Source organism: Triplophysa dalaica, chromosome 5 (genome assembly GCF_015846415.1).
Source record: "Triplophysa dalaica isolate WHDGS20190420 chromosome 5, ASM1584641v1, whole genome shotgun sequence".
NCBI classification, from domain to species: domain Eukaryota; kingdom Metazoa; phylum Chordata; class Actinopteri; order Cypriniformes; family Nemacheilidae; genus Triplophysa; species Triplophysa dalaica.
The window spans coordinates 311,130-322,941 of NC_079546.1; the positions used below are offsets into that span (position 1 = coordinate 311,130).

General features: G+C 37.9%; 1 protein-coding gene across 1 annotated transcript; it reads left to right on the forward strand.

The window, feature by feature from the left end:
- The first annotated feature begins 595 nt into the window (after window positions 1-595).
- On the forward strand, window positions 596-9,565 carry adm2a (adrenomedullin 2a). Its single transcript, XM_056748804.1, has 3 exons — window positions 596-696; window positions 1,065-1,318; window positions 6,857-9,565. Exons 2-3 carry the CDS (start codon window positions 1,227-1,229, stop codon window positions 7,257-7,259), a joined length of 495 nt encoding a protein of 164 aa, XP_056604782.1. The 5' UTR covers window positions 596-696; window positions 1,065-1,226; the 3' UTR covers window positions 7,260-9,565.
- The last annotated feature ends 2,247 nt before the right edge of the window (window positions 9,566-11,812 follow it).

Here is an 11,812-nt window from a genome sequence, read left to right on the forward strand (position 1 = left end):
AAAATGACTTTGCAGAAGTGTTTGTGTTGTGTTCTGTGTGCCACAGCTGGAGTGATCCTCTACACAAACAATTATCAATCAAACCCATTCTTGTGATGGGAGGGTGTGAAGTTCTGGGGAGGTTGTGTGGTCTCCCCAGCATCTTATCCAAACCCCACACACGCCCAAACAGTTACAGATAAAAGCAAAAGAGGGTTTACTGACCATGTCTATATCTGACACTTTGTGATATTTCGCTATTATGTCATTGTTACTTTTTTCAGGGTTGCCTTCATTCACTGCATGTGTCAACAAAGATAGCAAATATACGCAAAAGCATGAGAACGTGTAAGTGACAGCTATTTAAACTATTGTAAAAATGTAATATCCAAATGATCCATAGCTGGGAAAGAAGAAATTCAAAGTCAATTTTATTGGCGGCACGTTCTCGAACAATAAAGTATATTGTAGATTATAGTCTTACTGTAAGTGTGTCCATCTCCCACATGAGTCATAGCTGGAGCTCGATCAACGGTGAACGGGATCCGACACACCTTGGAAATGCTGTAGATCCGCCCAGTCCATATTTAAAGGCGTCAAGTTCAGTTGAACCTCAGACTTTACAAGATCTTGAACTTGACGAGCGCGTGCGCAGCCGTGGGAAAATTCTCAAGACAAGTTTAGCGCGGGGCGCGCATATTTTAACCCGAGATAAAGGTCAGTATAAAAGCTACTATTAATAATATTAGACATTATAAAACAATGACTGTTATATGACATAATGGCATCCTTAGATAAAACAGTGCAAATAAACATTCACCGGTGTTTTAGATTAACACGAATGTGCTTAAAACGTGTTGAAAAAAACACTAAAAAAGACAAAAGAATGTTGATTACTAACCGGGTCCACTTCTATACATTTTGCACTTGAACCATATTCTTTGATTTATGCACAAAGAGTGCTTTACAAGTTAAACATCATATTAAACATTTCGTATGCAGAGCAAATCAGTAGAAAAAAGTAATAACGTGCTAAAGGAAACTTCTGCTCACTGATCTCTTGTTTCTCTTCTTTTTCCCTTCAGGCTCCACAAGTCCATCTGGGACTAAGTTGAAACGCCGGTACAGCATTGACTGCGCGGACTTCTGAACCAGCTTGTAAATTTCAGAAGCCGGTTTTGAACCTTGTCCAGGTACATTGGAAAGCCCCCTTGAAGCCCGGGGGGTGTGATAGTATTTTTCGCACGATGAGAGCGTTATTCGCACTTGTGTATTGCATCAGCCTGCTCTCCTCACAACTGTTGGCTTTACCGGTGAAGAGCCAGCTGAGGAAAAACAGGTAAGATCCACTTTATAAATGCATCAATCCCTGAGGGTCCGGTTAACTTTTCTTTGCATGTTCAATCTTGAGTACAACATTTATTTTATGGCAGTGACGTTTGATCTGATTTAAGAAATAAGAGATATGTTTGCATAAAAATGTCCAAGCTCGAAAAATGAATGGAATAAAAAGTGAATTAAAGTGCCAAAGTTAACCAAACATTTATGACGTAATAATCTACGTTTTCACTTTAAAAGCTGACTTTCATTGCAATGAATGATCTGACTGGCGCTCGACTGCCACATCACACCTGTGGAAAGACAAATCTTTCTCAACTTTAGAAAGTCGTCACCATCATTTAGTGACAGCAGATTGATATAAAGTTCATTTAAAATAAGCAAAGGAAGTTTATCATACAAACAGAGGGTGTTGTGTCGAGAGAGATAATAGCTACTCGTCGTGAACAAGGTCAGTTGGTGGTAGACGTGACTCAATAAACGCACGCATCTCTCCAATCCACCAGCGCATGGAATTTAGGAATATCAATATTAAATACATTTCATTATTAGGTCAGAAATAAATATAATACTACATTAAACATATGACCTATAATATAAATAGGTATAATACAATGTAGTCTTAGTTGTGTTCTTGTCTGCTTATCGAAGCATGATGTAACAATATGTTATTATTTTACGTTTTATTGTATAAGTCATAGCCAAAAGTCATTGCATCATCTTTTTTTAGCTTCTCGACAGTCAAAACGAGACATTAGTCATTTCCTAAATCTCCAATGACACTTCTCTGAATAGAGAAAAACTCGCTGCCGGTTTTAATGAATGTATATCAGAAATTAATGTTCAATGCGTTTTTGCGCAGTGATAAAAACTTGCGTCACTTCTCTGAGTCAAGGTTAGACGAATACGAGCTCTCTCTCTCTCTCTCTCTCTCTCTCTCAAAGCTTCTTATAACTCTGATATATGACTCCATTTAAATGTTATGTGGTTCAGGCTCTTCTTATGGGGGAGAGTGACCCCCTTCTTTAGATATAAATTGGCGTTTTGATACTACGTTTATCTTAAGGTTTAAATAAAAAAGTGTGACGTCACAAGAGTGTTAGTTGCACGTGAAGCGCACACATGACCCACAGTCTGTCAGAAACTGGGCAGTTCTTTCTGAAAATGTCTGACAGTAGTCAGGAAAACTTGGCTCTGTCATGTCATATTGTTCGCTGATGATTGATCAATGAACTCGGAATGAATGAATGTAAGAGTGTCTGTGTGCCCTCTTCTGGCTGAGAAGGATGTGGTCACATGAGCTCACTTATAGGACTATTGTTTATCCAAAATGAAATTGTCTTCATGTATTCACCCTTTCATTGATCAAAACATGTTTTTCATGCAACATAAAAGAAGATATTATGAGAAATATCTCAGTGTGTTTGAGTCCATACAATGGAAGTCAATGGGGGGGCCGGTGTTGTTTGGTTACCAACACTTGAAAATATATTCTTTTGGGTTCTACAGAAGAATGAAAGTCATGAAGTTTGAAATGACATGAAAACTTTTTGGGTGAACCATCCACTGGTCAAAAAAAGCACAAACTGGGCAATAGATTGTTTTCTTTGCTTCCTAAAAGCTCATTAATATCTTGTGACAATTTTCCACCCACCCAACAATGCCACACCTGACAGCAAACCAAACGTAAAGGCAATGGAATGCCAAGGGAGGGAAAGGATATGTCAGAGACCTACAGCATAGTATAAATGTATAACAGGCCTGTTTGTCAAAGATGGACATACTTGTCAACAGTTTGATATTATTTTGATAACTCATATTTTGTTGTGGACAGTAAACTTCTATAATTGCAAATTGCATTTGAGCAGGTGACTCACTGAATAAAAAACAGACGGTTGACTTCAGACATTAGTGAGGTTTGGAGCATCTTTATTTGGCGTTTCCCTCTCTGTGGATTGTCATGTCTTGTCCACAATGTCCCATGTTGTCTCAGATACAGAACTTTGCGTTCATTACATGGACTTCTCAGTGTTTTTGATTTGATAACCGGCTAGTTACACAATGTACAGGAATCTTTGTGATGTCAGCAAAGGATTTTTATCGTAGGCCATGCCACCCCGTCCCTGATTCGTGTGGAACAGAAGTTTGCGGTCACCATGAGGCCCATTCTAAAGGTTTAAATATGACCAAGAGGTCACAGTTAAAAGCTTGCTGTACAGTAGTTTATCCTCTTACATAACCACGTGCGGTTACGCTCACGAGAGTATATTTTGAGCAGAGTGGCATGTCAAACGTAGGTTTATTTGTGGCATGTTTAGCTTATTTGCGGTACACCGCACATTCCATGGCTTCAAACATTGACCAGGGTTTAGCACTGAGTTGACCGCTATGAAGGTCAATATCTCTTATCTTTATGATTATGAAGAGCTTAAAAAGTAGATTCAAACTTCCCATTTTCATGACTGGGAAACTTAAGGCTCGAAACACTGAGTTTAATCGCAGGTGAAGGAGATGTGTTGCTTCTCACTCGATGGGAATCTGAGATGATCACCTTTGACCTCGGGTTAGTTTACCATAAAAACAATAGTGTGTTACACCACGCTGTTTGCTCATTATGACTTGCGGCGAGAGCTAAGAGTGTTGGGAAAACTCATCCGTCAGGCAGAATTCCGTCCTGGATTAGTAACTAAGACCTGAATTCCTTTCTTCTCCTCATAATGGAGAGAAATGATAAAACACTGAGAATAAAGACAGAGGAAGAGGATTTGAAAAGAATGGCATTAACACAAGACAACTATTGACACGCTTAGACTAAAACACAAGTTTAGAAAAACTTTCATTGTTTTCATGGTTTTGTGTCGTCATACGATGCGTGTCTGAAGACTAAAATTTAATTATCATGTTAATACTTCATTGATGATTTACCAGATTACTCCAATTGGTTTCAATGATTTAACATATTTGAAACCGAAGTGACCAGCCCTCTTAACTATCATAGATATATAGAAGGACACATGAAACCTCCAGACAACCCCTGCACAACCTCATTGTGCCTGAAAATGAAATCCCGCTCCGTGGCATTTTAACATGACACAAGCTGGTATTAATGGAACAAAACATCTCAAAGTAACTGGAGAAGGTCAGTGGTTGGTTGACCTATGGTCACATTTCTTATCTAAGACCACAAGTACAATGATTACATCTCTGGTCATCTATAAATAACCTCTGATGACCCACGTATTTACCAATAGCCACATCCTGTGCAAAAATCCTGGACTTTAAGGAAAAACAAACAAACCCGTCGAGTTCATTTATATCACTGGACTTTCTCAGTGGAGGATCAGGGAATAAATCAAAACACAATATCAGATCTTCTTGTGTTCCCACAAAGAAACAAAGAAAGTTCCCATGAGGCATCACTGGGTTATCGTGGCAGTCTCAGACAATTAGGTGAGAGGCCAACAGTAGAAGCAGAATTAAACACGAGACACGTTGCATTACAAAAGATCAAATCCCTCCGACACAAAGTCCACCACCAGGCTTTACGTCAGGCCATGTGCTTCCAGAAGGATTCCAACTGAATCAGGCTGATCGCTCTTTTGAGGGTGCCCAACCTGACCCCACACTTATAAGCATTTAACTTACTGATTTGACAGGATTTTTAAGAAAATGTCAATCTCAACATTACCTCTGGTGTCTGGGAGTGTCTTATCTTTTCACAGCATTGCAAATGAAGGTTTGGCACACCGTGATTGTCTCAGAACAGATTGAATTTCAGAAGGCAGGTGCTCTTTTTGGTAGCTGGACATGGAGTATTAATGCACAGATAGCATTTCATTGTTGCTTTGAGATTAATAATTGAACAGACACAACAATTCCATGTCAATCGGCAGGTGTGTGAAACTCAATTCAACACTGTATAACACACGGATCACAACAGGATGAATAAACAGGATTTTGCTAGAAACAACAGCTGCCACTCGCTTCTCTTGCAATCTAATCTCTGCGGCTACTACATTTATTCTGCATTTAGCATGCAGACAGGTTGAAAAGACAGCCAGTTCTGTATCAGGAGTAAGAAAGAAGGTAATTGTTATTGAGATAGGATTTGGAGTTAACTAAACTTATTAAAAACTAGTAAAAAACGATCTAAGCAGGGACATTTGAAAAGAGCCTGAGAGGAGGTGAAAGGTTAAAGATGGATGAAATATAGCGTTTATCTTCTTAAGCTTCTTAACATCAGTTCTTCTGGATCAGTGCTGTGGGTGTAAGCGCTTACCTGTGATCATGAACCGATGAGATGTGAGGAGTTGTGTTCCACTGTTCAGACACACAACTGATACCTGCTCATAAAAAACACATTTTTGGAAGAGAAGAGTTCTAATAATACAAAGAAAATATTTTTTTCAAAGGTTAATGGCAATGTTTTAGAATAGACTAACATTTCTAAACACAGCTCTCTGGTTTTTCGCTTTGAAATGTCACATGACTGCAGTAAATCATGACAACTAAACATTAAATCATATGCTATACATAACATCTAGACTATAATTATCATTTTTCAGATTGTTCTTGTGCTTATCATTTACACATAAAAACATCTAAGCAAAAGAAATGTCTAACACATATGTAAAAGCCGTTGTTATTCTGTCTCAATGAGATTAGACGGTCTAAATCTAAACCAGTCATTTCTCAAATGTTAGCTTTAGTTTTTTATATAAACGAGGTTTCTTGTGTATACTTCTGAATAAACAGCTTCGCTTAAAGTATTTTGACTAAAGCTACAATCTGTAACATATTTTGGTTAAAAATAAACAAAACTCAGTTGTTGAGTTAGTTAGAGTAAATTATTGAGAAAAGAAAAGGTTTGAAACTTCCTTGATAGGTAAGTATGTAAAGATAAGCACGTGCAATTTTGTGTTTTAAACAGAGAAAGCAATGTACTTTGTTGAGGCTAAAGTTATAGAATGCAACTTTAAAATAAGAATTCATAGAAGTTCTGGTAGCATGCACCTGTCACATGGCGCTAACTGATTCTAAAAGCAAGACGTGAGTTAGTGTCCTGTGCAAACAGCATTATAACCAGGAGTGAATCTAGCCCGAGTTCACAGCGTGATCAAACAAAAAGCAGATGGCCAGGACATCAAAACCAGAATAAATCAAGAGTGTTTGCAGTACGTTCTGTCCCAAACACTCATAACCTGTAGATGAGTGGGAAGAAGAAGTCGGCTTGCTTTAAAATGAGTGTTTTCTCTATCCACAATGCACATTCAGTATCATTGATCATTACTATCACAAGGATTTCAAGTTAGAAATTTGAGGGATTTTTTGCTTTTCTGTTTTTTTAGCTTTTTTGCAAGGCTATAGGTTTGATTTCCAGGGAACATCCATACTTATGAAATACCTAATGCACTCAACTTTATGTTTGATTCAAGCTTTACCCAATATAAAACATGAAAGCATAAATTGAATACCATTTATATAGTCTAAACTGGAGATGCAGAATTTGTTATCTAACTTCTAACTCTTTGTTTCTCAGGTTGGACTTCATGTTAAGACTCCGTCAGCTGACCGCAGCGGGTGCCATCTCTCCAGACATCACTGACCGCCCCGTATCCATCGACCGCACCATTCTCTGGAGGGCCATCCTCTCCAGACCACCACCTCCAGCCTTAGACAACCCAACCGAAATCCACACCAGTCAGCCAATGGGAATAGAGTCCAATGAAGTGAGCGGAGTCCCACAGCAAAGAGGATCAAGAGGTCGCCGCCACGTGCGAAGTCATCACAGCCATCACCACCCCCAGCTGATGCGTGTCGGGTGCGTCCTCGGTACCTGCCAGGTACAAAACCTAAGTCACCGTCTCTACCAGCTGTCCGGCCAAAGTGGGCGTGAAGACTCCTCGCCCATTAACCCCCGGAGCCCACACAGCTACGGATGAGCACTGGAGAGACCCCGGCTAAAACAAAAGACAAGAGAACACAGCGTTACACATATCTGTCCCTGTGTTTGTTTATTTGATCGCGATAGTTCTGAATACGATACTGCTGTATTACTTCTCCTCTCTGCCTTGAGTTTCTGGAGTACTGTGCCTGTTTGGACCTGTTTCCCTTGACAGCAACCTGCCTAAATTCCTCTATCTACAAACGTTGACTTTGGCCATGAGTTGACCCGTTTTGCTTCTTTTATATTGTTTGATATTGTCATCTTGTTAGGGTGATATTTTAATCTCCATCTCAGATGTGAGATTAGTCTGGACGATTTCACCTCCTTCCCTCACTCATCCTGATCAAGCCTTTAATGTGGATCTTAACAAGGAGTGCAATTGGATTCCAGTCAAGCTGAGATTTGTGCTCCATGACTCCAATATTGAACCGTTTTACCTTCCCAGCACCACAAACCTTCTCACTTGACTTGTCAATGCAGCTTTGAGTTTGCATTTTAGAAATTTCATTTCAGAAACCCGCCAGAAATCTGGATTAACATTCTGTCGTGCACCTCGTGGTCCGGCGTCTGAAATATTGCACTTCATGTGATTCATAAATTCTAAAAACATGACAACAACGGCCGTTTTAAGAATAAATTATAATCCCGAAGGTCTCGGTTTCCACTCTGCAGGAATCCCGATGGGCTTTGCCACGTTTCATAAACAAAAGTAAATCCTTTCCTGAGCATTTCTTAAAAGAAAACACACCCATAAATACCCACAAACTAAGTTACAGCTCAAAAACACATCCACAACTAGCTCCTTTTGAAAACTATTTATTCTCTATCTGTGAGTGATATATATATTCTCTTATAAAATCAAACAATTTTGTCAGATTTCTCCTCCTGAAAAGAATCCCACATCTTCTGCTTGGGTCATTTAAGTCCATTCATAAACTTCTTGTTATTTAAATGACAGATTCCAGTTATACCAAAATGTAAGCCTTACAGTAACACGTTCCAAAAGCACCCACAATGCGTCTCGTGTATTTTAAGAATTCTGTATTGTTATAATAATCCGTGGGTGGATACAAACACCAAAAATACCCACCAGAACAGCCTTCAAACATTCAGAAACTTTCCTTGGTTTCGAGACATCAAAGTGCCTTGAATGTCTGAGGATTAAAATAGCAGAAGTAATCCTAAAAATCCTGCTTAAACATCAAATACTTACATTCTGATGAACTAAAACCAATATCCAGGCCAAGAATCTCTCAGCATGCATTAGGATTTTGCTTTACATTGTGATGACAATCATACAAACACAAGCTTGCTCCAAAGGCAGAGAATTCACCAAAACCAGATTGAACTTGATTCTCTTCTGTGCGTTTACACTATACTGTCATTGACTGATCATTTATTCTCACTAGTATTTCTCTTTAAACGGGCTTGAATCTTACTTCCATTGGATTTTATATCTGTGAAAGGCCTTTCTCTCTGTCGTGGCTGATTGGAATGATCATAGGAACTCTCTGGTGCTTCACGTCTATCATCTGCTCAAAGGCTCTCTATATATCCAAGCCGTTCTCTCTTCTGTAATCTGTTCAGTGATTCATTAAAGGCTTTTAAACTGCTGAGAGCCTTGTTACTTGTTACTCTGCGTACATGCACAGGGAGAGCCTTACCTGCCTCGTGTTAACTTAGTGATCACATTCCTGTTTTTGAACTATTTATTTATTTAACGACAAGTTGTCAACGTCTTGGTGACATGGGTTGTACGTAATAGTTGCGTCAGTGCCCCATCCTTCTTCGTGTTTTTTGGAAATAGTGTCAACAGAATTTGTTGTAGGATGTACAGAATGATAGTGTGTATATGTTTGTGTCACTCTGGCCGTGAGTCCACACTAAAGTCAAATGTTGCAAGAGATACTAAAGGTCAGTTGTGTTGTTACGTCCTCACAAAGCACTTTAAAGGAGAAGCGTGTTGTGTTCGTCACTGTGACTGTGTTTCATGAATCTGTATGAATGTATTTAAAAGGTCTTAGCGCTCTGAATTATGGGTAATTTGGTAGACACAGTCCTTATCATGTACACTTTGTAAATACTATTATAAGTAATAATATTTAAGTTATTGTATTTATGCATTCGTGTATCTATGTCACCAAAGACGTCATTAATGGCATTTAGTTTGTTCTCACAGCTCAGAGGTGCATTCTGGGTAAGAAAAGAAGAGTTCTTTTTTAGTAAATCCAGTGGGATTGTGTGACTCAAATACAATGTTCTTTTCTCTGTGAAATAAAGCCTACATGTAGCGAGATGAAATCTGATGTGTTGTTCTCTTTTAAATACGAAGATCGGTGGTTTGTTGGGAATTTGTTTAGTATCATAAAATATGAAAAAATATTTACACACGGTATATATTGTAACACAAGACATTGTATATATTTTCTAGTATATAATGTCCCCGAATAACAGGTTTCTATGTCAATACGAATATCACAAACAAAATAATGATATTTATATTTATTTATAATGTTTTATGCATTTAATAATAATCATATTTGATTTAATCATGTGAATATATTTATCATTTACATTTACATTTGTACAACATTTGTGTTTTATATCATATCCTCATTTATTTTCAGTTTAAACTCGACATTCACTCAGTTAAAAAAGTTATGTAACACACACGTATGCTAAACACAGCAAATACATCTATTTCTGTCTACAGCATCTGTCTTCACTTATCCATATCTGTGCTAAATCTAAAAAGCACAGGAGCACTACATTCCAGCATCTACAACAGACAGCTCATACGTCTCCCATAAATCTCATAAATATGTGACCGACCAAAGTATCCCACCAAAAAAGGAAAGTGCCTCCTGGCATCAGATACAACAAGTTAAACATCAAACTAACAGAGGCAATAAAATGGAGGGCTTTCTATTTCTCTGGTCAGCGTCTCTTCCACAGCCAAACGTTTCCACTCAAACAGGAGATGTGGGAATTAATAAGTGACCAGGGAAGTGTCCCCCTGACTACATAACCAACAGCTGTACAGACAGAAAAAGCAGGTGACTGTGAGACCAGCCGATCACGTGAGGAGTTACTGACCTGTTAGGAACAAACTGACAGACAACTGATATATTATAACGTGCAAAGATGATATTAGCAGCTGTGGTTTACCTTCTGCGCTCTGTCTTAACTTAAAGATGTTTTATTAAACATGATAATTACTGAAGAACATTTAAAGTGTTTCTCTGAAAAAGTCTGTAGTTGCATGGATGGGTAGAAAAAGCCAATGTTAATACACAACCTTTAACTCCTTTAATGCAACAGGGCCAATGTACAACTGCATCAGAGCAGATTCTCATGTTATCTATTATACCAATGGAGCCGCTTCAGTAATGAAAGATGATGTCACGAGTCATTTAATGAAGATTGCATCATAGTTAACTTTTGATCATGAATTATCTTTAGGACTTTTCACACTTAATAGCAATTATTATGTTGAAATACTCTAACCTGTAAGCAAGTCCTAAAGGTTACTCAAATAAAATATACTATACTATGCTACATATACTGATATACTATGTACTTACAATTATGCTAAAATACATTGACACATCACATTTCGCTTAAAAAAATAGAAATAACCTCATTTAACCTTTAAAAATTCATTTCTTCACATCTACCAGATCAATATGAATTTGATATACTTTATGTACTTTAAATTATTCTAAAATACATTTAGACAAGTCACATTTCACTTAAAAAATAAATAAAATAACCAAAAGGCGGGATTGTAGGAAAGAAAATGACTCATAAGAAGTCTTCTATCGCTTATTGCTCCCTGAACTCTCTGTAAATGGGTTTGGATAAAAGCATCTGCTCAATGACTAAATGTAAATAAGAGCAGATACACTGTGTGCGAATGTGGTAAATCTGTCCATGTTAAAAAAGGAAATAATATGTTTATAATTGGCTAAATATGTGTTTAAGTAAATGAGGTTGGTTACAGCCTAGATCCAAAGTACATTGGTTAAATGAGGCACATCTATATTTATACAAAGGAATCAGAAAATAAATCCAGCATTTGGACTCTGTGACTGCTGAATGATTCTGTTTCCCACACTGAACAATATCTTAACAACTGCAAGCATATGATCATTTTCCCCACATTTTCTAGAACAAAAATAGAATCCACCTCTGCCACAGTGGCGTTTGCTATCATATGGTCTTTGATGTAAAGTAAGCAGAATATATTAGCAAGCAGGGTAGAGGTAACCCACGTGTGTCAAACAGACACAGAACTGAGTTTATCTTTATCCTTGAACACACACAATCCCAGTGATCTGTATCAAGGGCAAACACACTTTTATTAGGCCTGAATCTGTATAAAACTGCAGGGCTATAAACATAAAATCACACCAGCATGCAACATATGTTGGTGTTTTTGGCAAAAGCCTTATGGTTTCTATCCCTAAACATGGGAATCAAAGCATCAGTGTGGGAGAATATCGGATCAAATGAGTTTTGGATAGTCATTGCCAAATTGTAACCTCA